The sequence below is a fragment of the Belonocnema kinseyi genome, chromosome 6, assembly GCF_010883055.1.
Source record: "Belonocnema kinseyi isolate 2016_QV_RU_SX_M_011 chromosome 6, B_treatae_v1, whole genome shotgun sequence".
NCBI classification, from domain to species: domain Eukaryota; kingdom Metazoa; phylum Arthropoda; class Insecta; order Hymenoptera; family Cynipidae; genus Belonocnema; species Belonocnema kinseyi.
In genome coordinates this window covers 136,691,576-136,718,048 of record NC_046662.1, presented here as the reverse complement: position 1 = coordinate 136,718,048, position 26,473 = coordinate 136,691,576, and the positions used below count along the sequence as shown (strand labels likewise).

Here is a 26,473-nt window from a genome sequence, read left to right as displayed (position 1 = left end):
AATACGCCAATTAGCACAAATGGTAAGTTCCGACAGTGCCTACAAGTGTGCCTACTGGCCGCTAGATGGCAATACCGGTTTCATATATATACACCTGGTATATAAATCCAGAAAAAATTTGGATGAAGAACAAAATTTTTAAACTTGCTACAGGCAAAACAATTATTCTGAAAAAGTCGACTTGATTACTGCTAAAAAAAGAATGTTTTTATGATAAAGTGACACTTTTACAAATTTCTCTATTGTTTATTGTGAATATCGAATATCAAGCAAACCTGTTTAATGGGGAAAAACGGGCAAGAAACAGTCCATTCTGTGAAGGATATTTCTCTACGTATGAAGAATATAAAGACATAGGCAAGCGAATTTTTTCTTTTATTTGCTTAAAATTTGAAAGGCTTATTATAATATTGTTGTATTTGTCTACTATGGCGGCATAGAGCATTATATGCATTTACGAAAAACTCGCCTCTTACAGGCAGATCCTAAAATTGTGTGCCAGTCGAGACGGTTTGTGCAGTTCTGATTTTAAAGTATTTCGTTCCAAATTAAGAAGTGAGTAGTATAAATTTCTTATTTTTAAAACTATTTCCTTGAAAAATTACAAAAAATAAGTTCTTTTCCAATATCTAGAGATCTAATTTAAACATTTTCAAACATTATGGGTATTTGGTATCATTTTTCTGTTAAGGCGATAATGCGGGATCCAATAAAAAGACTGGCTTTTGCTTGTTAGAAGTGTGAGTCAGAAAACCTTGGGATTTTGTATGATGATTGCATAAAATTTTATTGGCACGCGATAATAAAATAGATTAACGCTCACTAGGAGGCACTAGCAAACTTTCATAAGTGCCTGTGAAGTTGAAATTCAAATTAAGCAAAGTAAAGTTTTTAAAAGAAAATTATAAAAAAGTGAGCGAAACAAAATATGAAACGTGGACTTTAATTGAATAAAAAGATGAACTACAAAGATAATAAGTAGGTAAGGTCGATTTTTTTACTGTAATTCAAAGTTTCAAACCTTACGTCTCTAACAAATTTTTCTTTTTCCGTTTGAATAATGCCTTTCGACTTTGCACTTCAACTTTTCATTAAGCTACAGTCCATGTTTATAAATTTGTTCAACTACTTTTTTATAATTTGCTTTTAAAAACTTTACTTTGCTTAACTTGAGTTCAAACAGGAGAGTCAAATTGAAAACGACAAAGAAAAAACCAAAAGGGGAAAAATAATAAAATTTTAATTTACGTATAACATATTTAGTACGAAGTATGCTAAACTTGTGTTTTTTTTTAAATTGATAAATATATAATTGTTAAAGTCAAAAATTTCTATTCATCTCTTATTTACTCAAAACATTATAATAATAAGAATTTATTTATTATAATAATACAATCTCCTAAAATGAAGTAGTAACATTTTACTTGTTGGAACAACTAGAAGTACTTCACGGACAATCAGTGAGATTTCACTGGTTCACTCAGTAGAATTCCGTCACTGGTTTAATCAGCGCGGATCACTAATTACTCAGTGCCAGTAGTTATCTGATCGTACGCGCAGTCATTTTCTAATACAAACACCAGTATATAACAAAGACAATTGTCACTTCTCAGTGGGCACAAAACTATAAAAATTCCAAAAACGTCCTTGGGACGTTCCTAGGACGTCCTATGTCAGACCTATCAACTTCTCTAAGACGTCCAATGTCCTAAAAATGACCTAAAGACGTCTAAAAGACATGGACGTTAGTCAAATCGATCATTTTGCATCACTGGTATATTCAGTAACGCTGTTTTAGTTTAGTCACTTACTGCTTGACCCAGTTGAGGACTTAAAACCCATGTTTTAACATGAATAAATCAAAATACTGATTCAGCCGTTGACAATTTTACCGGTTTCACTTAAGAGAGAATGAAAACGTTTATGTGCAGATTCGTCAGGTTCTTATTTAATACTTTTGTATTGGTGTTCAGCATTCGTAATTTCCTACTAAATCATGACATTATATCATGTAATTTTTTGATTGTTGTTCATACTTGATTTTTTTCAAAACGATTTTTATATCACTCTACTTTTCATTGAGTTTTCTTGAATGAACTATTGGTATGGATGCATACTTGTTTGTTTTGTGCAATAAGACAGCCTTCAGGCTTCGTTTGGAGGAGTCTATGAATAATCTCCATTCTCCATGTTTAAAAACTTCTAGTTTTAATTCTTTTATAAGTTCATTAACATGCGTACAATAGACTAAAGAAAGTTGACGATCAAAATAAAAGTATTTCTGAAAATTCTGTTTTTTGTTTCTATAAAAATTTGAATTTGTCCCTTTTTCTAAGTTTCTTTTTTTTCAAAGCTGAAGCAAGGTGTTCAGCCCCATCTGTTGGTAATTGCAAATCTCGAATTAAATCATTCAATACCTTTTGGGACCACCTCTCTGAATTTCTCGATTTTGTTTCATATGCAGTGTACTCGTCATATGTTGGAATCTGCACTGCTGCTTGTAAAATAGTCTGTCTAATGTTGCAGAACTACCTTTTTTTTAGTGTTAGAATGAGAAGTTGCTGTGTCGACTAGCATTTCGGCAGGCTTATTCGCATTGTTCATGCAGAAGTAAAAATATATTTTATTTTGCCGTTTTTCCCAAATTGCTGGTACAATAAACTTCAAGCTTGCATTGTTTTTACTTTCTTCGCATTTTTACAATATTAAATTTCAAGCAGAGCATATTATATGAAGGAGCCCAGCTTTCATATCAGTTCTGCAAACTTAATGTTGAAGTGTTTTGCATACATGTCCCGAATTTTCCCATTGATGTTCTTCCGATATTTTGGGATTTCATATTTTGTGCAATTTGACCAAATTGATTCTGTTCGTTTTCACAACTATGAGTTTTTCCAATTTTTTTTGTTTTGGAATCCATGGTAATTTCAATCCCCGCACGTTAAGGATCCTGGTCCGATCGCAGGTGAGTCCAATATCCTGGGGTGATAACCCTTATACCTCGCCAGGGCTAAGTACGAGGGCTTTCCAGCTTTGATCAGGACAATGCCAACTCATCGCAAGACACACTATAGCTTCATTTTCACACCCTAACGTCCCCCTGCAGGGCAGCGCGCCTTCGCTGGCTTCGTTACTGCCTGGGGTGGAAAGTGAATCATGTTACACATCTCTTTTCAGAGCAGTTGTCATCACTTCGAGTACCTAGCACGGTAGTTTTTTTCTATATTTTGTGGTAAATGCTTGAATTACACATAACATAAATCTAGTAAAAGTATATTTTCAAAGATTTCTGAAAAGGGGAATAATTTGGAACTAGGACTTGCTGTACATTTGTTGCGTCATTACCGAGAAAAAAGAGATTTTTTATTATTAAAAATGAAAAAATAATTTGTCTCAAAAACTCTTGGTGCGATTTTTTCCTTTCTAGACTTGAAATAACAAAGTTTAATTTTTTCGCATTGAAACAAGCCAACACGCAAGATCCCGCAATATTTTTCAATCAAATGTTGTAGATCTAATCGAAATAATTTTTTGTTTGCATGCATTTTCTTCGGCGATTTCAGTGCTATAAGTACCAGGTCCTTCTTCACCGTCCACGCTCATAGTACTTACGGGAGTGTGTTTCTCGCGTCGTGATTCTCACGTTCATTCATTATTTTGTAAGGCTTTCTTCAACCGAGTTCTTATTAAGATGGATGTAAAATAAAATATTTTCAGTTTGAGCATTATCTTCCAGAATAGAAAAAAGACGCTCCAGTAGTTGCGATAAATCGAACTGCTGACAACTAAACGATTCTACTCCAAAACACAAGAAGAAGATATCTGCTGCGGAAAATACAATGTTTGAGAAGTTCCATGTCTCTTCAGCGGCCTGTATGTTCATTTCTTACTGTTTGGCTGTAGGCTTCATTTTCGAACAAGCTATCCGAGAAAGCAGCTCAATGTAAACGATCGGTCGATTTCGCGGGGAACTGTTGCAAACCGCTTCTCTTTTTTCAGAAAGATCTGCGTGTTTGATCTTAACAATCACTTCAAAAAGGAATGTCGCATTGTAGGTGTCGACGACATAGTGAAAATTGATGAGTGCAAGTCCCAAAAATAAGAGAAATCAGGCTACTCTAGTTGAATTTGTAAAAAGCATGTTGCTGAAGGGATTGTTATAATAATCTCGGAGGTCATAGTTTCGTCCACCAATATGTAAATCATTCCGAGGACTTTGCGAATCACGATATCGGAGCGCACACTTAGAGCGTTAAGTCTTCTTGGCGGTGGATGCGGCGATTTCTCTCAAGAGAAGTGCACAAGAACAATCTTGCAGATTGTATCTGTGAATTCCGGTGGCGGCGATGACTTAAGAATTCAGGTGCTGATTCGTTAAAGAAATAGATCGAACATATTAAGGTCTGCTAACCTGGTCACTGAATTTAATTATGTCGTTTTAAGTCGTTTAAATAGCTCTCAATCACATGTACCTTCCGCCCACGTATTTTGAAATAACATATCCACTAAACAAATGTTATTAGATGATAAAAAAAGGAACTTATTTTATGTAAAATATATTTTGATTGTACAGGTATGTGAGAAGCATGAGAAATATGGGTAACATAACCTCACTTGGTGTTTTGTTGTGATGTTGTCTGAAGTCAAGTTTATAGAGTTCAATAGTTGCGTATCGCTCGATTCAGAATAAGCAATTTAAAATATATAACTTATGAATAAGTACTTAGATAGTTCAATTGGTATACGAATCTTGCTTTCTTATGGAAAACCGAAGTTTCTTGTATCTTAGCTATGTAATAAAACCATTACCTAGTTATCTGGAATCAGCTGAAACGCCAATAAAACTAAGACAATTAATCTTAAGCGGATATTCAACAAAGTGCTTTGGGGAGAATCGCGGAGATTGTCTGATCACAAGTCGTGAGTAATAAATCCCAACGCCTGATGGCTTGTGACCGCTAAACTTGTAACTAATACCTTGTGAACGTGTGAATTCAAACTTAAAAAAAAGAAATTCACTAAGAAAATAGATGAGTTCGCAGATAAAAAAACAATTGTATGTAAATTAAAAGCCAGTGGTAATTTATTTAACTAAATAGGGCATAGATTAGTTACATGTCATCAGTAGGGAAAAAAACTATTACAGGTAAATGACAATTGTATGGAATTTGGTTTCGTTCAGAAGTTAAAGCGAGCAAAGCACAAAGTTTAATGCATGTAATTCATTCTGAGTGTGCGTTCCCGATAAGTAATTACCAAAAAAAAGAAGCAAATTTTAGCACCACATGTTAGGAATAATGAAACCAGCCATGGGGGTCTGGAAGACGTGGCAGCGTATAATATCCAAGTCTATTTGGTATGCGGAGTCTTCGTTTGTTAGGAAAAATTCAGACATCTTTGACTTTAGCTGAACAAAAACGAGCCTCGATCTTTCGGCTTCGAAAGGTGACACCAGAGTACCGGCACGCTATTCGAATCCTCCCCGGGTACGTCCCATCGTCCGCTGGAGCTCTGCACACACACTGCGAGTTGGTTTAAACTGATCATCCGCGGATCAACCTACTTAAACTATCGACTTAAAACAACATTAGGGATCTAGAAAAATGTTAGGACAAATAAGGTTTAAGGTATTTGGTGTGGCAAGTGTATGGGACCAATCAACCCCTACTGTCAGCAAGCTGAAAGACCGTACGAGAAAGAACGTTCACGATGGTATATACGTCGGATTTATACTCGGGGGCCAAAGACGTTGTTGCTCCTTTTTGTTTTAAGGAAATAGTTTGTTCTCTTTGTCGGACCTTGTCGCTTACCCGATAAGCACGCGGCCTAGCTCTTCAATCATAATATTGTCTTTGTTATTCGGGAGTCGAAAATAAATGTAATTTCAAGAATTCAACGACCAAATTTAGAGAATTAGATTTTGTTTTGCCTTTTTATTTTCGATTTGTCGACGATACCTTATTATGTGCTCCTCTAGAAAAGTTACCGATCGTCATTGACACTTTTAACAGTTTTCATCGAAAACAGCAATTTACTCATGAAATAGAACAGGATTATAAAATCAATTTTTTGGACATATAAGTAATTAAGTGTTGGCATGGTAATATTATTACCAATTGGCACAGAAAAAGTACATATTCAGGTAGAATTTTAAATTTCCTTTCTGCTTATCTCTTTCAAAACAAAATTGCAGTAATTAAAAACTTAGTTAACAGAGCTCTAGGTTTGTCCCATTATTAATTTTCTAAACCATTATCCAAAAAAGTTAATTGAGAAACATATTGCAATTATAGTTCAACAAATCAAAAACAAAGAGATTAATAATTTACTTGTAGATAATCAGAAAGAGTTAAAGGAATATAGTTTGTTTAATACTTTTATTCTTCCATTTTTTGCTCAAGTTTCTAAAACTATTAAACTTATATTAAAAAAATTTTAAATTCATACTATTCTCCGCGTTCCATTTAAAATGGATTCGGTGATAAATTTTTGCAAAGATCCTTTAGATAATTTTGAAAAGGGTGGTGTTGTCTATAAGATCACTTGCAGGATCTGTAAGATGAATTACGTGGGGCAGACCGGCAGACTCTTTAATACTAGGATAGAGGAGCACAAAAGTGATGTTCGTGTAGGATGCTGTTATAAGAGTGTCTTGCAAGACATACAAAGGAATTTGTTGATGTTGACCATGAGTTTGGGATAATATTCAAATTTTGCATAGTGAAAGTAATGAGAGAAAGAGGGAATTCATGAAAATGCTTTATATTAAAAAACAAAAAAAGTTATCTATTAATTTAAAAATCGATTTGGATGGGATGAACAAAAGTTATGCTAATATGATTAATTACGTTTAACGTCGCTGTTTCATAAATTCTGTTTTTTTTTACTTTCTCTATTTCTGACGTAATTGTGACAGATATTTATATTGTGTTTACATCAAATTGGTCTACTGACCCTCATTCGATTCTCAGGTATCAAAGATACGCGGGCACACCCTCATCGCGCGCTGCGCGCGCGACTGTTTGTTCTCGCGCTTCGCGCTTGATGTTGTATTTATCTTGCGCTTCGCGCTCGATTGTACATTTCTCTCGCGCTTGATTATCTATTTACCTCGCGCTACGCGCTCGGTCATTATATATTCGTAGATTCTTGCGCAAACATTTTAAAATTAGGACTTAAAACATCCACTACTGTAATTTTGTAATTGTGAATTCTCTTTCGTTAAAAGAGTTTAGCTCGAGAGTTTAAAATCAAAGATGAACGGACCGACCACTGTAATTTTGTGATTTTGAATTCTCTTTTGTTAAAGCTCTTTTAGCCTTAACGAACACATTCTCATAACGTATCTTGTGCTTCGCACTCGATTTTGTCCATCATGTCAACTTTTCTACATTGTACACAACACTTTTATGTTAATTATAATACATTTTTTACATAACTCTGCCTAGGATTCCTTGTTAAAAAATTGCAAAATAAAAAGAAAATTGTATTTATCATGTTTATTTTTGTATTTGTTTCTTATTTTGCTTTAAATTGTATTCTAAGCTGCCCTGAAACATGCATCGTTTCAATAAATTTAAATCATTACAATTAATAATCTGCATACAAATTGAATCACACTAATTCTTAATTCCTTGTTTTTGTAATTTTTTTTATTTTAAATGTTGTTTTTTACAATTAAATAAAAACTACTGCGCATCTACGTAGGGTATTATACAGGAACATATATAGGGTCCTATATAGAAGCCCGTGTCCTCTTTCGTCTTTTCTGTGTTTTTCCAAAAAGTTAATTTTTACATTTTTTATCTTATGTTTTACGATTAAAAGAAAATCTAATCATCCTATCGAAAAGTGATTAATAATAAATTTGTAGATCTTTTTAGGAGAACAACTTTTGTCTAGTAATTTAAGTTCATGCCTTGTGTTGCTTTTTCAAACAAATTTAGTATTTTTATTTTGAATGTTACTTTTTACGGCTAAAGCAAAAACTATGTGTCCTATCAAAAATGAACAATTTTTGTCTCATTTTTTTTCGTAGCTTATATCGAAAAGTAATTCATTATAAATTTGTAGTTCTTTCCAGGGCGTGCAATTTGAGCTTCTTCATTTTTTTTTGTATCTTGCATAGTTTAACCAAAAAATGGAATTTTTGAATTTTTCATTATTTTTGGTACGATCAAATTTGGAATGTTCAACTTTTCGACCAAATTAAAAAAGTTGCTATCATATTCCTGTAGGGCTTTCGAAAAGCAAAGTTTTTCTTCTCCCGACTTTTTTTCATATAATGCGTTGTTTGGCTTAAAATGTTCATTTTAGTTTTTTTTTATATTTAAAATGCTCTAACTCTGATAATTTTCTTTTTATAAAAAAAGTCACGGGGATAAATTGTTTGAGTTTCTGAGTACAATGAACAACCGAACATAGAATTTTTAAATCTTGAAAAAATTAGGTTTCAAAAATTTTGGTACGATCAAATTTGCAATTTTCAGCTTTTCGACCAAATTAAAAAAGTTGTTGTCATAATCTTGTAGGGCTTTCAAAAAGCAAAGTTTTTCTTCTCCTGACTTTTTTCATATCATGCGTTGTTTGGCTTAAAATGTGCATTTTAGTTTTTTTTTTATTTTGAAAATGCTCAAACTCTGACCATTTTCTTTTTATAGAAAAAAGGCAGAAGGGTAAATTGTTTACGAATTAAAGCACCATGAACCACCGTACATAGAATTTTTACATCATGAATTGGAATTGGAATTTGGAATTTTCAACTTTTTCACCAAATTGAAAAAGTTGTTATCATAATCTTGTGGGTCTTTCAAAAAGCAACCTTTTTCTTTTCTAGACTTTTTTTCATATCATGCGTTGTTTGGCCTAAATTGTTCATTTTAGTTTGCTTTTTTTTATTTTGAAAATGCTATAACTCTAGTAATTTTTTATTTTTCGGAAAAAGTCATAAAGATAAATTGGTTATTTTCTTTGCTATGAATAACCGTACAGAGAATTTTTGAATTTTTAAAAAAGTGGTTTCAAAAATATTTAAAATGTGCCCACTTTTTGGATTTTCATCTAAAATGGCCGGCTAACGAACTTGACCTTAGGGTTAAAACACTAAACGAGTGTACCAAAGGGCAATCTAATAGATAACTTTTTTCAAAAGTTATCGTGTTCACAGACAGACATGCATGCAGGCATACAGACATACAGTCAGACAGGCACATTCGTAAAAACCTGTTTTTCGGATTCAGGTGATCTCAAAACGTGAATATTTGATAAAAAAGGGGGTGGGGGGTCAAATTTGACACAAATCTAATACCTTCTCTTGATGAGAATGTAAAAAATCATTAATTTGCAATGAATAACGTTTTGATACTTCTGTTTTTTGTGTGCAAAAAATAGCATTAAGAACATTTAGAAAAAAGGAAATTTTTTGAAAACCTACACATTTGACGAAAAAGAAATTTAAAAATATAAGTTATGATGAGAATGTGCCCACGCAGCGGGCTGATATTTTATTGTTAATATCGTGTTTCACGATTAAAACACAAAATACAGATGCTATCAAAAAGTTATTTATAACAAATTTGTACATCTTTTTCAAATGCACAATTTTCGTTCAGTCATCCTTGTTACCCATTTTGAACATTTTAACCGCAAAATGTAATTTTCTATTTTTCATTCTCTTTTTATTATGTAAAAATTTGAATTTTCAATTTTTAAAGAAAAATCAAAAAGGTGTTTGAACAATCTTCTAGGGCATTAGAAAAGAAACATTTTTCTTTTTCTGACTTTTCTTCATATCATGCGTTATTTGTCTTAAAATCTTGATTTTCGTGTGTTTTTTGAATTAATGGAAATGATATAACTGCGGTAAATTTTGGTTTTATAAAAAAAAGTCATTAAGATAAATTATTCGTCTGATTGAATGCTATGAATATCCGTAAAGACAATTTTTAAATTAAAAAAAAGTAGCCTTAAAAATTTACAAAATACGCTTACTTTTTGAATTTTCACCCAAAATGGCTGTCTAAGGAACTTGACCTTTATTTTTGGACACAAAAAGAGTATACCAAAGGTTAATTAAAGTAATTAAAGGTTAATTGGACGTTAAATGGGATTTTTAATTTGAATTTTGGTCTAATTTAAATTTCGTAATTTTTTTTTATTTCGAAAGTTATCGTGCTTACAAACTAAAAGTCTACACACGCACATATATTCGTAAAAACCGGTTTTTCGGATTTAGGGGGTCTCAAAACGTGGACATTTGACAAAAACTGGGGGGGGGGGGGGGGGGGGGGGGGGGGGGGGCGTCAAATTTGACAGAAATCTGATGCCTTCTTTTGATGAGAATGTAAAAATTCATTAATTTGCCATGAATAATGTTCTGATATTTCTGTTTTTGGTTTTTTGTTGTGAAAAATAGCATTAAGAACATTTAAAAAAATTAAATTTTTTTAAAACCCACACATGAGTCGAAAAAGTGATTATAAAACAAAAATTGTGATGAGAATATGCCCACGCAGCGGACTGAGTTTTTATTGGTAATATCGTCTTTCACGATTAAAACACAAAATACAGATGCTATCAAAAAGTTATCTATAACAAATTCGTAGATCTTTTTGAAATGCACAATTTTTGTTCATTCATCTTTTTACCTGCAATTGATTATTATAAAAATGAACAGAAGCGGGTGGAGGTTGTTGTAAGTTAATTGCAGGAGAAACAAACGTCGAAAAAGCGCACAGTGGAATGAAAGCAAACAACGAGGTTAACCAATTTTAGATTTTTTTAAAGAATAATTCAGCATTAAGTCTTGAAGAGATTTATGTGGCCTGATTTTTTATTTTTGTTTTATCTTTTATATTAATGCAAGGAGTGAATAACAAGTAAAATGCTTCGTTTTTTTTGTTTATCTTTGTGAAAAAATGTCTTCTATGATCAGCATTGTCAGACTTTAAGCACGGGGTGACATCCATAAAGGATACTCTCCGAAGCAGATACAAGCGTCTCATCTGGCAGATTTGGTCTTCTGAACTGTCGGCGAGAAACAAAATATCTGCAACGAACATGCTTGCCGCCCCGGTAGTACTCTATTCATTTGAAGTAGTTCCATGGACGAAGAGCGAGCTCAGATCCTTTGATATCGGGACAAGAAAGGTCATGCACATGAACAAAAGCATGCATCTTAGTTCTTCTTTTCCGCGACTGTACATCTCACGCCGTCAAGGTGGTCGCGGAATATTGAGTTTTGGATGTCTTCACAACAGGATTATTCTGGGTACAGCACATAGAGTCGCAAAATGGAAGAGATCCTCTTCTTAAAATGGTCAGGAATCACGAAGAAGTCGGCAAAGGAGCGTTTCTGTACAAAGCAGCGGAGGAGGTTGCTGAAACACTCAAATCTTATCTATCTCGAGTGTGTGTATATATATAAATAGCGGGTGCTAATCTGAAAATTTGCACCCGCTCCCAGCAAAATCGCGGTAAAATTTCTGCCACAACCACGTCTCACGACCGTAGAATAGGTGGTTACAGTCTGTAATGGAGTCAATCCGAATATCCGGCAAGTTTTGTGCACCCTGAGAACACAGAGTGATCCAAGGACTACCGCCTTCTGCATTTTCTCCGCAAGTGTTTAAGCATATTGTTAACACGCAGGGATGCTTTTCAGGCTATTAACGAAGGAAAGCTTGGCAACTCCAAGAGCGCCGATGATAAGGACGATCAGTTTAACAGAATATTCCGGGTAAAATCGTTGCAACTCCCTTATAAAGTCTATTTACCTTTCTTTCTTTTCATTCTCCTTGACTATGATGTTTTTTTTCAGCTGGTGCCGAAAATTCGATAACAAACATGGTTTGCTTCTCGAAGTCAAAGTGAACCATGTCTGGCCTCGAGTGTGCTACAGAAACCATTGTCGAGAGCATAAAGTTCCAGTATATGCGGCGCTTCCCATTCTCGACAATTGACTCGATTTCATTAGAAGCATTTAGAGGAGTGATATATTGGTTAATGCCGTAAGATTGACAGAGATGATAATAAAGCACTCTTAGTGCCGCATTGTGCCTTTGAATGTAGGTCGTTCCCGCATGAGTTGGACAACTAGGTAGTATGTGAGCTAAATGATCGAGGTGTGCATGGCACGCCCTGCAGCTATCATCAGGAATGTCTTAACTCAAAACGTGGCGACGATATGTTAAGGTGGAAATGACAGCGTCTTGACATGCCCAAATGAAACCCTCCGTACTAGACATCAATCCGAGCGATTTAAGGAAAGCAAACATTAGCGGCAAGCGTGTTCGTTGCAGATACTTTGTTTCTCGCCGACAGTTCGGAACACCAAATCTGCCGGATGAGACGCTTGTATCTGCTTCGGAGAGTATCCTTTATAGATGTCACATCCTGAACGCGGCTCTGTAGCACGCTCAGGTATGTATAAGTCTCTCCAGCGCAAAGGTGTCGTATAGCGCTTCTATAAGCGAGCTCAGGATCTTTAGGGCTGCCATTACGTTTTTTTCGCTTCAAATAAACCTTAGCTGATTTTGTCTAGCTCAAATGCCATTCCAATTTTCTTAGTATATCGTTCGACAATTCCTAGAGCTAGATGTAGCTGCTCTTTGTTTTTCGCATAGATCTTAAGATCGTCCATGCAAAACATATGAAAGGCCTTGTACTATCGATCTGCAGGTTCGCCGCACAAGTACCAGTCGGAATGGCGAAGTGCTAGAGACAGTGGCAATGATGTAAGGCAAAAGAGGAGTGGGCTCATGGTGTCGCCCTGAAAGACACCTCTCTGAAAGGTGACCTTGTTAGTTGTCACAAAATTTTTCCCAGATAAGATAGTAAATCTGGTTTTCCAAAGCAGCATCAATCTCTCTATGCAACTATCTATTTGCGGATGAACCTTTAAGCTTTCCAAAAGACAGGTGATAAGTCTGTGGGAGGTCGAATCGAAAACTTTCCGATAATCAATCCAGGCCATCGATATGTCACGCTGATAGAATGTTGCATCTTTGCATACACATTTATTGATGAGCAGGTTCTCACGACATTCCGCTACGCCTTTCTTTGACCCTCTTTGTCTATAAATTTCTTGCCACACAGGTTCAATTGCCCGAACAATCCTATCATTTAGGATAGCTGTGAATATCTTATACAGTGTTTTCAGACATGTGATTGGCCGTAATTCTTCGGGTCAGACAAGTTGCCTATTTTCGGCAGGAAACTTCTTCCACCAGAAGGTTTTGATACAATCTGGTCCCGATGCGGAATAGTTCTACATCCCTCTTAATACTTTTTAGCCTCCTCGGTAGTGATGGGTGGACGTTCTTTATCAGGTGTTATGAGGGCATCACACAGTTCCTTGAAGCTATTTATATTTTCTGAGTCTTCGTCCAGTCTATGCTGCACTTCGTAGACTTCTCTCCAAAATACTTTGACCTCCTCTGGTTTGGGCGGGTGGTCGACAGTAACGGCAGAGTTTAGGAAGAGTCTAGATGGGTATCGAGATGGCTATCGGAACATTGCGTAAGTGTTTACTTTTTTTCCCCTAAATACAGTAAATTAGAAAAAGTACATTAAAGACAAAACTCATTTTAGTTAGATCAAAGATTATTCCGCATACTGCTTACAATGGAGTATCTAACCATAAGAGAAAAAATTGAGATGGTTCTGGTGTGAGGATAAGCTGGAAGAAATCTTGATAATGCTGTCAATCCCTACGCTCAGCGTTTTCCAAATAGAATTGTGTCACGTGCTTCATTTTATAGTACATAGGTCAGGAGGTCAGTTTCGTTAGTAAATCGACGTCCTTTTAGTTGTTTTTTGACTTTCGGAAACGAACCAAAGTCACAGGGAGCAAGATCTGGACTGTAAGTAGGCTGATCTAGAATAGTCAGTCCAGATTTGACCAAAAAAGCTACTGTGACCTTCACTCTGTGAGCCGGTGCATTGTCGTGGTGGAATAGCCAAGTGCTGAGTCGAGATTTCAGCTTGATGTTTTTTAGTTGGCTTATGACTTGGGGTAAACATAGCTTATTGTACTGAAAAAGTACGACCATATCCACAATGCCGCGTTTTCCAAAAAGAATACTGCAATCATTCTTTTGTTTACAGATCGAGACTTCCACACCTCCACTGGAGCATTCTCATACTCAAACAGCCGGATCTTGTTTTGTGATTTTGTTCGAATTTCGTAATAATACAGTCAGGTTTCTTCGCCTGTTATAATACTATTTACATCCCGAGAAGATCCCGATTCAAATCTTTTTAGCATTTTTTGGCACCACTTTACTTTCCCTGCCATTTGCTCCTCGGTCAAAGCATGTGGTGCCAATAGAGTACAAACTTTCCTAACATGTAAATTTTCATGCAGAATTCGAGGGATTGCTGGTGCACTAATCTGTAACATTTGCTCTATCTGCCAGTACGTGATTCTTCTATTATCATTCAGTAGATTATTCACAGGCGCAAGGTTTCCGATGTAACTACTACCGGCGGTCGACCTGAGCGCAAGTCGTCCGCGAGCCCGAAATTCCCCCTTTTCAACTGTTTGTACCATCGGAAAATTGTTGTGCGATGCGGACAATCCTTACCCAATACCGGAGACATTTTCTCAAAACTTTGGTCTACACTTGAACCGCGCGAAAAGTTGTATTGAATTATCGCTAGATATTCTTCCTTTGTTCATGACGCTATTTCTCAATCGTTCCGGGCTGTGTGCTTAGACTGTACTGAGACCTGAGTCAACAGTTTTCCTCTTCCTATCTAATTTTTGATGGTCTTTCTAACGACTCAAGGATTATCTCTCTTCTTCCAATAGGTTTCGCGTATTGCAAAACTTTCGTAGCGCCCTACGTACTATTACAAAAGTTACTATCGATGGAAGGGTTCAACATAAGAAAAAGATTCGTACAACAGCCGTCACTGGAGAAAATAATGAAATTGCTCTATTAGTTGCAGTGGCCAATAATCCTCATGTTAGTACATGAGAAATTGCTTGTGATTCCGGAATGTCTCAGAGCAGTGTTTGGAAAATTTTGAAACGTAATAAATTTAATCCGTATCACATATCTTTACATCAAGAACTTCATGGCATTGACTTCCAAAATCGAGTAGCTTTTTGTCAGTAGGCACGTGAACAAATACAACAAAATCTCAAATTTTTTCGTTATTTATTATTCTCTGACGAGTCGTCTTTTAGGAACCATGGAATAGTTAATCGACACAGCATGCACTACTGGAGTATTGAAAATCCGTAATGGCTTCGCGAAGTCGAAACACCAGCGTCCATCATTTGAAATGTACACAATAATAACTTTTTGCAAGGATCTTTTAGATCATTTTAAAAAGGGTCTTGTTTTGTCAGACTGGTGGACTTCCTATTGCTAGAATAGAGGAACACAAAAGTGATGTTTGCTTGGGACGCTGTTATTGGAATGTTCTTGCCAGGCATACAAAGGAATTTATTGATGTTGCCAATGATTTTGATCAAAATAATTTTGAAATTTTACAAAGTAAAAGTAATGAGATAAAGATAGAATTTATGGAAATGTTTTATATTTCAGGTTTTTTTATAGTGGGTTTAAATTTTTACCTTGACTTGATTACCACCCGGCCGATAATGGGACAGTCGCTGCTTGTACTTTCTAGATTTATTTGAAGTAACAAGGCATTCAAACTTAAACTTACTCAATTAGAACAAGTATGTAATCTGTGTAAAATTAATGTAGATATACCAATCGATTCTAGCCTTTTGCAAGTTTTTGTATTATAATCATAGATTTGTATTCTGGGGCTGATTTTAATGATAAGGTCAAAGTTAATCATTTATTTCTCCATTTATATCTTAATCTATATGAAACAATCAGATATTTTAATTAGTTTATATTTACCTTTTATATTTTAGAAAGTTCACGGCAGGTTAATTTGTTGATTGTATCCCCGATGCATAATGGAACAGCGCCGAAATTCTACCAGGTATTTTAAAAACATCTGAAATGTACGAAATAATCAAAGAAAAATTAATAATATGTTTTTTCAAAACATGCACTTTATCTGAAAAGTAACTCGTACGATTCGCAATGGAGCAATTTGGCAAGAACAGCGTCAATAATCTGTACCGCTTCAAATTATAATTAAAAATAATAAATCAGGGCGCACTCAAGATTTAGGTATCGCAGAATACGAATCTAGTGCCGCAATTTTAAAATTCAGAATAGTGGCGCCAGTGGAAGCGACCAAATTTAGTAGTTTCACTTTTTTGAAAAAAAGCTTTATACCTGCACAACTTTATGTGAAAAAAATTTAAAAGGTGTTAAATGTCTTATTAAAAGGTCTATAAAGGAGGAGGGTCAATAAGGTCGGTTTTTGGGCCATCTACAGATTGGCCTCAAACACGTTTTATTTTATTCATCTAACTAGGTCTCATAACCCCTTAAAAGGATTTTTCCTGAGAGTGATCTGATTTCAAGATATAGTCATTTTTAAGTTCGTATTTTACATGGGTTTTCGCACTTTCATTCAAATCATGCTAAATTTCACATTGTTAGTATTGCTCACGCAAGATCATACTTGGCCAAAAACTGCGCACGTATATGCGTTACAACATATGTTAAAGCCATCATTTTTCTCGAGATACTTAGCCTTCAAAATAGGGCTAATTTTTATACTTTATTAGGTTTGTGATCATGAAAGGAGTAAAAATGTCCTACTTTATCGGATTTACCATATTAGCAATAATTTCTATAAAATAATCGAAATAATCTTGGAGACATTTTTTTAAAAAAAGGTATATTAGTTTACAGTCAATCAGAACTTATGGTCGATTAGAGGCTAGGCACTCTGCAACAGCCTTATTCGTCAGAATTGGTTTGGTCATCTGAAGATGATGCTGCTTCTCCTTCATTTTCCGCCCAACACGATACATCATTCACGTGACTTCTGAATTCACGTGAAGGTCTGGGAGTGTTTTGGTTATATCTAGAGTAACCAAGATACCACAGAACACTGGCAATGTGAGCGCAACATCCTACCACTCTTGCACCACTTTTGCACTGACAGTACCAACCACTTATCGGATTTGGTCCAGGATTAGTTTCTATCCATAAGTTATACACTTTAGAAGATGTATGCCGAGACTGGATTTTTACTCTTAGAATGCCTTCCTCCTGTTTGTGGACAAGAAGGGAGTACATTCCATCATCAGATAAATGTTTCTCGGTATACGATTGGGTTTGCTTCAGCTGATATACTCCGAGTGTGATGTATCGCAATTCATCAAGAGTTAACCTAGAAAAATCAGGTAGTGTCTCTTGCGTTATAGGAAGCCACGATGCCCTCCTTTTTGCCCAGTTTTCCTTTTCTGCTCGCTCTTACAGGCGATTAGGCTGCTAAGCCAATCGCAACATTCGTTCAGCGATCAGATGATCATCGGAATTATATGAATTCTAGGAGGTCGGAAAGCATTACAAAGGGCACAGACGTAATCGCCGATGTACGGGATTTGACTATTTGGCAAAACATCACTTAAGGCTCTCCAAGTTTTTATCAACCCATTGACTGCTTCAACCACCCATCGGACTTTAGTAACGAGCCTTGATTCGTTTGCTTCAATCGTAGTGTGCTGTGATCCTTTTTGAAGAAAATGAGGCATTTTGGATACGAATCCAAGATCTTCTAAAAATTTCAGGCAGTCCCGAAAACCGCGATCGACAACGATAACAGAGTTTGATGGCATCCATGTACTCAGTTTTATTGAATCTTGTTTTAAAAGAGTTTCAAAGATACTAGCGTCGTTCTTCTTGCCATCAGCAAAATACGGACCGAAAACATCCACTATATATCCTGTCGTCGTTACTAACATCATGGGCTTGACCAGATTCCTTCCTTTATGCATAGAATAAGTCCGCCTTTGAAAAGAGTAATTGCTACTCTTTTGGATAAACATGTATGTACCATCAGCTACAAGGATACATACATCTTCTCCATTTGCGAATAGCGTTTTTGCCGTTGATGTAGTATGGTCCTTAATGACTGACTCGGGTGATATGTGACCTATACCAAGATGATGAGGTACAAAGGAGGACATCAGATCTTTCCTTCTTGCCGTAATTCCTCTGCCAACTCTTCGTTCTTCTATGCCAAAATAGTTGATAAAATCGCATTGGAAAGACCTGTGCGCAACTTGATCAACAATAATGCAAGGCACAAACGCACAGAACAAACTTTTGTCGAACGCACTTCAATTGACAAGGACTGTGCAACGTCACTAAATTGATTTTTCGTCAAACCGGTGAGCCTATAATAATCTTTATCCTCAAGCGCAGATGGATCATCAAAATTCAACCCTGTTTTTCTTGCCTCCTCACGCAAATCATTCAGAAGCTTAGAAATCGACTCCGCGTTCATGTGAATAAAATCAGAGGTGGCTTGTATAGACGCAACAGCCTCTTTCTTAAGAAAACCATTATCAACCAAATGCGAAGCACAGCATCTCGCTTTTGCAGGAATCAAAATACCAGTATCGACGTAAACCCTTAATGCACCAAAGGTTTGATTCTGATACGATTATTCTTATGATGACAGACAATGCATCTGGATTGAGAAATCATACATCTTCTTATTGGAAGTTTGATTTTCCTACAGTCAGAATCTGAAGTTCCATCTTCACTGGAAGATTCTGAATTTTTATAAATCTGACTCTTACCTGGTTCTAAAACATTTATAAATCATTTTCAGAAGAACTCATCTCTTTTGCATCTGTAATCCGACGCTTTTTAATCGAAAAGCATCGACAACTATCGCAAACCTTTGACTGAATGTTTAAGGAGTTATTAAAAGCAGTTTTAAGAACATTTAATGCCCGCTCATCCTGAACTACTGATAGATGACTCTTTGGTTTTAAGAATTTGCCGCAACAGAACACTGTTTTTTCGGCATAATAAGTGGTAATTAAAACCTCATTCGCAAGTAATTATTTCACCTGAAAAAAAGAGAATCTGAGACTGATGTACAGAACTATTAAATAATAAGGATTTAAAAGAAGTGTAGCCTCTCATGCCTACGAGGTACCTGTGCAAAAAACTTACAATCGCTATGAAACTAGTCGATACTGATAAAATAAAACTACAATAAAATAATCTGGAACAGATGTGTATACGCAGTAATATCACATACAGTGGATAAGAACTCTTTAACAGGTCGAAACGTGGAAGAAGAATGAAGGAGAATCTAGCTAAAAGCATCGGCAACAAACGCGAATACCATGTGGAGGGGGAAAACAGTTGAACGTAGCGAAGCGGCAGTCGCACATGAACGATAGTGTTTTGTTTCCTATTCCACTGACTTTGCTTGATTTTAATCTCACTCCTCTTTGCCCAAGGGCGTCAAAGTGGCTAAGACCGGCAGTAAATGTTTCTTAAGAAAAATAACTTAAAAATAATAAATTAATAACAATAAATTAATTCCTTAAAATAATACGCTCGGTTTTTCAAAAAAGTATAAAAATAAGCCCTATTTTGAGGGCTAAGTACCTCGAGAAAAATGATGGCTTTAACATATGTTGTAACGCATATACGTGCGAAGTTTTTGGCCAAGTATGATCTTGCGTGAGCAATACTAACAATGTGAAACTTAGCATGATTTGAATGAAAGTGCGAAAACCCATGTAAAATACGAACTTAAAAATGACTGTATCTTGAAATCAGATCACTCTCAGGAAAAATCCTTTTAAGGCGTTATGACACCTAGTTAGATGAATATAATAAAACATGTTTGAGGCCAATCTGTAGATGGCCCAAAAACCGGCCTTAATGACCCTCCTCCTTTCGAAGTTTAGTGACTTCAGTCGCTCTGAATTTCAACATTGCAATGCGATCACGCCTCGTCGTATTGGACTAAAATCTGGGCAAACTTTCTTGAACCTTAGTACCTTTATGTTTTCGGGCTCAAGGGATTCGAATTTAAGGTCCAAATTGTCAAAAGCAAAATGGCGGAGTAAATTCGGAAAAACGAACGTCACGTTCGTAAAAACAAGAAGTCAGAGGGTTTTTGGGGTCACAATTCGAATTCGAGGTGAAAATTATTAAAAATAAAATGGCTGCCACAAAATTATGTTTGTGCTCCTACTGTCCTGCCGATGAAAATGCGCTGAAAAAGCCAAGAAAACGCACTGGTCAGTGCGAACTCAGTGCTGTTCCTTCAGCTCTACGTGTACCGATAGTTTTCTATACATGGGTTCCCCTTCAAGTGTCCATTTAAATTTTTAAAAGGCTATTTCACCTAATAAATCTACCCTGTGAGGTCTTTGAAAAGGTGTGTTAGTAGTATATACTACAGTGTTAATGGAAATCGGTGTCAAAGTACTGTATTAGTATAAAAATTATAATTATGAATACGTATAATGAGAAAATTCATAAATTAAACAAAAGTGTTAATAATTTAAAGAGATTTCTAAAACGGGATTCGATTTGGTTGCGGCCAGATACTATAAATAGCTTAGCTCGCCCAATACGTCACAAATACAATAGGAACAATTATATGACCGTCCCATCACTTCTCAGTGCGATTTAGGTGCTGAAAATCAGTGCTTTTTCCAATCACCACCTCGATGACTTTGTATTTTAATAGAAATCACAACGGTTTGTCAAAACCAAATAACTTCCGCTGGCTTCCTGTACTTCCAACACCACGCTGGTCGTCGTGACATTCAAAATTTTTCCACCTCTATCAAGATCACTCCGTTCTTGCTTGCTCTTCTTTCGGTTTTGTTTCATTTTAAAGATTTTTTAACCTCTGCCGCTCTTATTGAATTCAGATTCTACTCCAGCAAACCGGATCCTGAGTCTGTTATTCGCCTTCTTAGACGTATTGGTTTCCGGAAGGCTTATGCTAATCGGTCTCGACCTCATTCCATAAACAGGTGCGGAAGTTGCCTCGGCATATGACAGATATGTCTTTTAGAACACATGTGATAGCAAATGTAAAAAAACGTAACTGTATATTCACTTGAAAAAAATGGAATTACCCTTTTTTATTTTACAGTCTAAAAATGTAGTGTTACTTACAAAAACACTATTTGTTTATATAATTAATAAAATTCATAAAATTGTGAGTGCGGTATATTCGAACCAATTTTCTTGTCCATTGAAATGTTGCGTAACCTGCAGATACTGTTATTGTTGGCAAGGACTCAAAGGTATTTTGGTACCCATATTCACAATCAGCGTATCATAATACGTTGATGTACGCAATTTGAACAAAATTGACTGTATGCGCTTTTCGGGAGTTTTATCCAGATTTTTCAACTTCTGATATATTTTGGGAATTTTTGTCGAAATCCCAAGATTTTTGAATTTAAAAGTATTTAAATATTATTTTGGACCAAATGAAGAGTTTTCAATAGGTTTCGAGGGATTCGCTCTAAAATTAAAGAAGTAATTAATGTAAAAATAACCTTTTCTAATTCAAAATAAATCCAATCGTAGCTGCCAATTATTACGGCTGCGCATTCAGTTTTCAGTCAAAAAGAAAAGATTGGGGCGGATTAAGGTTTTTTGAATGCAGATCAATCCCGCTTTATGTTTTGTTTAAGATAATTGAGGCGCATTTTTATGAACTGAGACAGAGAATATTAGATGTGTACAAATTCATATGAATGCTTCGTCAAGGTCATTTAAAAAAAATTAATAAAAAGTGCATGAGTCGCCACTTGAACCAGAGATGTCTCGTTTATCAGTCCAGAGATATCCCACTAAGCTACGGGACAATTTATTAAACATTTAAAATCAATTCTGTATGTCCTGCACGTTGGTTTTCCTGTCACGGATTAAATTGTACAAATGAACACTTGTTCAAATTCGCCGTGACGAATTGGGATGAATTCGAGCGTGTATTTTACACTCACGAATTAAGACGCATTGGCCAATATTGAACCGTTTGCGTGCTAACACATTTAACGGATTAGACGCACTGTCTCAAACCGTCACTGTCGCAAAGCGGGATTTGCGGGGTATTTCAGTCTTTTCAATTCAATTCGCATCAATCCTCATTTTTTTCTGGATAGTGATTAAGCAGGTTAAAAATAAGTTTAAAGTGGATGAAAATATCGAAGTAAGTATATGATAGAGTTTAGTGAGAAAACTACGATATCAAATGTAAGATGTCCTTACATTTTATAAGATGTAAGATGTGATAGACAGCATTTTATCAAGTATACCAAGAATGTTAACAAGATTTTATACAAGTCATGATGTGTGTATAAGACTTTTGAGAATACTAATGAAAAAAATAATGATAGAAATGTGGAAGATTTCTTGAAGAATAGAATTCAAAAGAAAGTTTCGCAGTTATCAAACTTAAGGTGAAGTACAAGTTTTTTTTTGCAGATAATCTTTGATTCTATTGAAAAAATAAGCAAAAATTAATTTGTGCAATTTGTTTGATTGTGTTGGATATAATAGATATAAAATGCGTTGTTTAAGTTTATTTGTGATTGAAATCTTCATTGATTGGGATGGAATTTCCCATGAATATATAGAATGTAATTAAATTTAATTGCATTGCTAGAATGGAAAATACCAAATCAAACATTTTTCAGGAAAAATATTCAAGTAATGAAGCTGAAGATGAGTACGTAGTTTCTATAACATCGGCTTTAGACTGTATAAGATATATAGTAAAAATAAATTTTATATATGTAAATGTGCAAATAGAATGTACTTTTGTGTAATAAGATAAAATAAAATACTTAAGTAATGAAATTTTTTATTTAATTTCAGAAATGAAGAATGTTCGGCGGAATTATATTCATGGAAGATAAAGGAAAGGTGTGTCTGTACTTCTTAGATGCTTAAGGGAGGATAGAATTAATTTACAAGATTCAATTGAAGTTGAGATATCGTATCACGATAGAGTGAAATGTAGCATGATGAAAATCTTCCTTATTCTTGTATTCTTATTACCACTGTCTTATTTCGTAAGAGCTGTTAAAATTAAATTAAATCCACGTATTATCAATACAAGATACGGACGGATTCAGGGAGTGATTCAAACTTTTGAGTACATTAAATTCTTCAAACCTATCGACGTATACCTTGGAATACCCTATGCTACTCCGCCTGTTGGAAGCAACAGATTTTCACCAACTAGGGCTCCCAGCCCATGGGAGGGAGTCAGGTGAGTTTATTGGATACATTTATGTATAGTCTGACATAATATAATTTTTTCAATTGCTAACAAAGCTTGTTATGTGGTACATGTACATGTAGCTTTCCTCCTTTAAAATCCTGAAAACTGAGACACGCGCTCGCAACGCTTTACGTTCCACATCTAGTATATCTTGCGATAACGCTTGGTCCCTTTTTCGCTAATCACTATTTGAATCTACGTTCAAATTCCCTATAGAAGGTCACGGAATAATATCAATAGTTTTTTTTTGCAACGGCAACAAGTTTTAAATAACATAAGCCTTATAATGCCTGTTGACTGCTAATTGTTGAAAGAGTATTCAGATTTCTTATCTGAATATGAAAAGTTAGGGCATAGGGAACTTGTAAATGAGGAAGAGCTAGATGATTCCTCTCAGATTGTCTATTTACCTCACCACCCGGTTTTGAGAGAATGTAGTTCAACTATAAAGCTAAGAGTTTTATATAATGCATCAAGCCTTACTGGCTAAGATACTGAAATTTCTTATGGATACCACGTCGTTTTAAAATGTCCCCGCTCTTTGCCACACTGATTCGGTGACTGTTTTAGCTTGGCTCGGAAAGCATCCCTCAAATTTCCCGATTTTTGTCGCCAATAGAGTTTCCTTGATTCACGAGCGTGTCCCTCGTGCAAAATGGCGACATATTTTTACCAAGCACAATCCAGCCGAATGCGCTACTCGGGAACTCTCGCCTGAAAAATTTTAAAGCACCCATTATGGTGGCTAGGCCCATGTGGTAAAAATTGTATTCCACAAAATGGCCTAATTATCACAACGCTTCTCCTATGCCAACTGATTTGGAACCAAGAGTACTAAAAAGTCATCACGTCATGAGTGAAACAAAAGGTCCATTTAATTTATTGTTTAAATTTTTCTCGTGGCCGAAATTGCTCCGTGCGACTGCTTATTGCAAGAGGTTCATTGATATCTTTGTTTATAAGCACTCTAAATTCCCAAAGCTTAAAACTCAGTTTTTGACTCCTTCGCCTAATACGCTTGAAATTCAACCAGCCGGCAACTTTTGGATAAAATTGTTTCAACTCAGTTACTTTTTGCTTGAACGGAAGGCTTTTAGCTAAAATGAGGCAATTGCAAAAAATTCGCCTCTGAAAAACTTGAATCGATTTTTAGATTCTACCGGTCTCTTACGTTTAGGAGGGAGACTACGGTATGCTCCTATCAGTTATGATGAGAAGCATCCTATCATTTTACCGCGGCATCACCTAAGTGGACTTATAGCTGTGCATGCTAACATTAGATCTTTACATTTTGGTCTAAAATTGACCTTGCATACGCTCAGACAGCGTTTTTGGATCTTAGGGGCGCGCTCTCTAGTTAAAGGCCTAATTAAGGGTTGCTTGGAGTGCACGCGAGAAAGGGCGACCCTTTTCCAGCAACTAATGGGAAATTTACTTGATTTCAGAGTAACCCCTAATCGCCCTTTCACACATACTGGGGTAGATTATGCAGGCCCCTTTAATGTACGTTTCACTCCTGGACGTGGTAACAAAAGTCATAAGACTTACGTGGCACTGTTTGTTTGTTGCTGCACACGTGCTGTACATTTGGAGCTAGTGTCCGACTATTCGTTTTCTGCCTTTCTTGCCGCCTTCCAGTGATTTTCTTCTAGGCGAGGAAGACCTGCCCACTTGTATAGTGACAATGGCACGACGTTCTACGTGGCTGATAAAGAATTACGAAATTTCATTTTGAAACTTAGACTGGATACAAATTTGCATAACGAATTCGTTACAGAAGGTACTTCATTGCATTTCACACCTCCCTCTGCTCCTCATTTTGGGGGTTTATGAGAAGCGGGCGTCAAAAGATTTAAACACCACCTAAAGCGAATTGTTGGTGCACACACTCTTACTTACGAAGAGTTTACTACTCTCCTAACACGCATTGAAACGTGCCTAAAGTCCCGTCCTATTGCTCCTATGTCCAACGATCCTGAAGACTGCTTATTTAACGCCTGGACATTTTAATTGGGGCACCTTTGACTAGTATTCCTGAACCATCCGTGGAATTCATTATGTAGAATCGATTGAGACGCTGGGAACTAGTACAGAAAATTTTGCAAATTTACTGGAGAAGATAGGGCATTGATTACATCCAGTCTTTGCAAAAACGCTACAAGTGGTTCAATAAAACACTAAATCTTATGATTGGTGATATTGTTCTTATCAAGCATGATTCGCTACCGCCATCCCGATGATTACTAGGTCGAATTATTCAATGTTACAAGAGAAAGGACAATTTAGTGAATTCTTTTAGTGAATTCTTTTAGTGCTTGTTATTTTTTTTGTTCATACGGTGGGCGGCACTTGAGCTACCAATTTTGAACAACTTTATTATATGTTTATTATGTTTCGTGATGCATCCGCACACGAGGCGGGCGGTATGTTCAGAATATATGACAATTGAGCATGAAATTAAAAACCGATTAAAAATATGAATGTGTCTGTTCTTATGTGCTTGAAACAGTGTGTATGTGAGCTCACCGGCTCGTCTCTTAATCAAAGTCAGTGTGCGAGAAATTGTGAACCGCGACGGATTGAGAAGTGCACAGTTGGCAGTCTCGCATCTATCCACGTGCACAGTCAAGAGTGTTCCATCTATGCACTTTGACTTGCCAGTTAAAAGCTCATGATATTATTGGGGGCATGTGCAGTTGAAAGTATCCCATCTGTGCTCATGCCTATCCTGGGCTATACGAAAAGAATAGACAGACCCATGAAAATCCTTAGATTAAATAAGAAAAACCTAAGCATATTGGTTCAGATGCTCACAGGGCACCACCTGAATTATACATGCACGAAATAGGGTATATCCCCATGACAGAGTGCATGATATGCAGCATGGACGATGAAACGTTCCTGCAGTTCTTTAGCCAGTGCCAGGAATTAGCTAGGCTCAGAGAACAAACCCACATGACCCACTTCATGAGGCCTGAAAAAATTATAACGTAATCAGTTGTTGACATACTGGGCTTTACCAAGAGGTCTGAAAACACATTAGGCCTTATACCCTTATAGTCTGCAGAATAAACTAATTAAACTGAAAGAATTCAATATTATTCACATTGCAAACAAATTTTACTATTATTTTCAATTTCATTTTTTTAACACCGTAACTCATGTCTTCATTTATTGTACTGTCAAGAAATCTCATCGTCTTTTCAAAATCAAATGTTTACAACAATTACTTATTAATGGAATGTTTTTCGTATATTTCATTCTTGATAAATTTCATCGCCTTTCCAAAATTAAA

At 35.8% G+C, this 26,473-nt stretch overlaps 1 protein-coding gene across 3 annotated transcripts in view; it reads left to right on the top strand.

Annotated features, from left to right (window-relative positions):
- The window catches only part of LOC117174994 (neuroligin-4, X-linked), a 450,915-nt gene that overhangs the window by 51,456 nt on the left and 372,986 nt on the right, over nucleotides 1-26,473 (top strand). For 2 of the 3 annotated variants that reach the window (XM_033364481.1, XM_033364480.1), the window contains one exon: nucleotides 22,770-23,166. In XM_033364481.1, the coding sequence (XP_033220372.1) occupies nucleotides 22,916-23,166 (251 nt within the window). In that variant the 5' untranslated portion in view covers nucleotides 22,770-22,915. Of the gene's footprint in view, nucleotides 1-22,769; nucleotides 23,167-26,473 lie in introns of those variants that run through there. The other variant, XM_033364482.1, reaches the window with a different exon arrangement.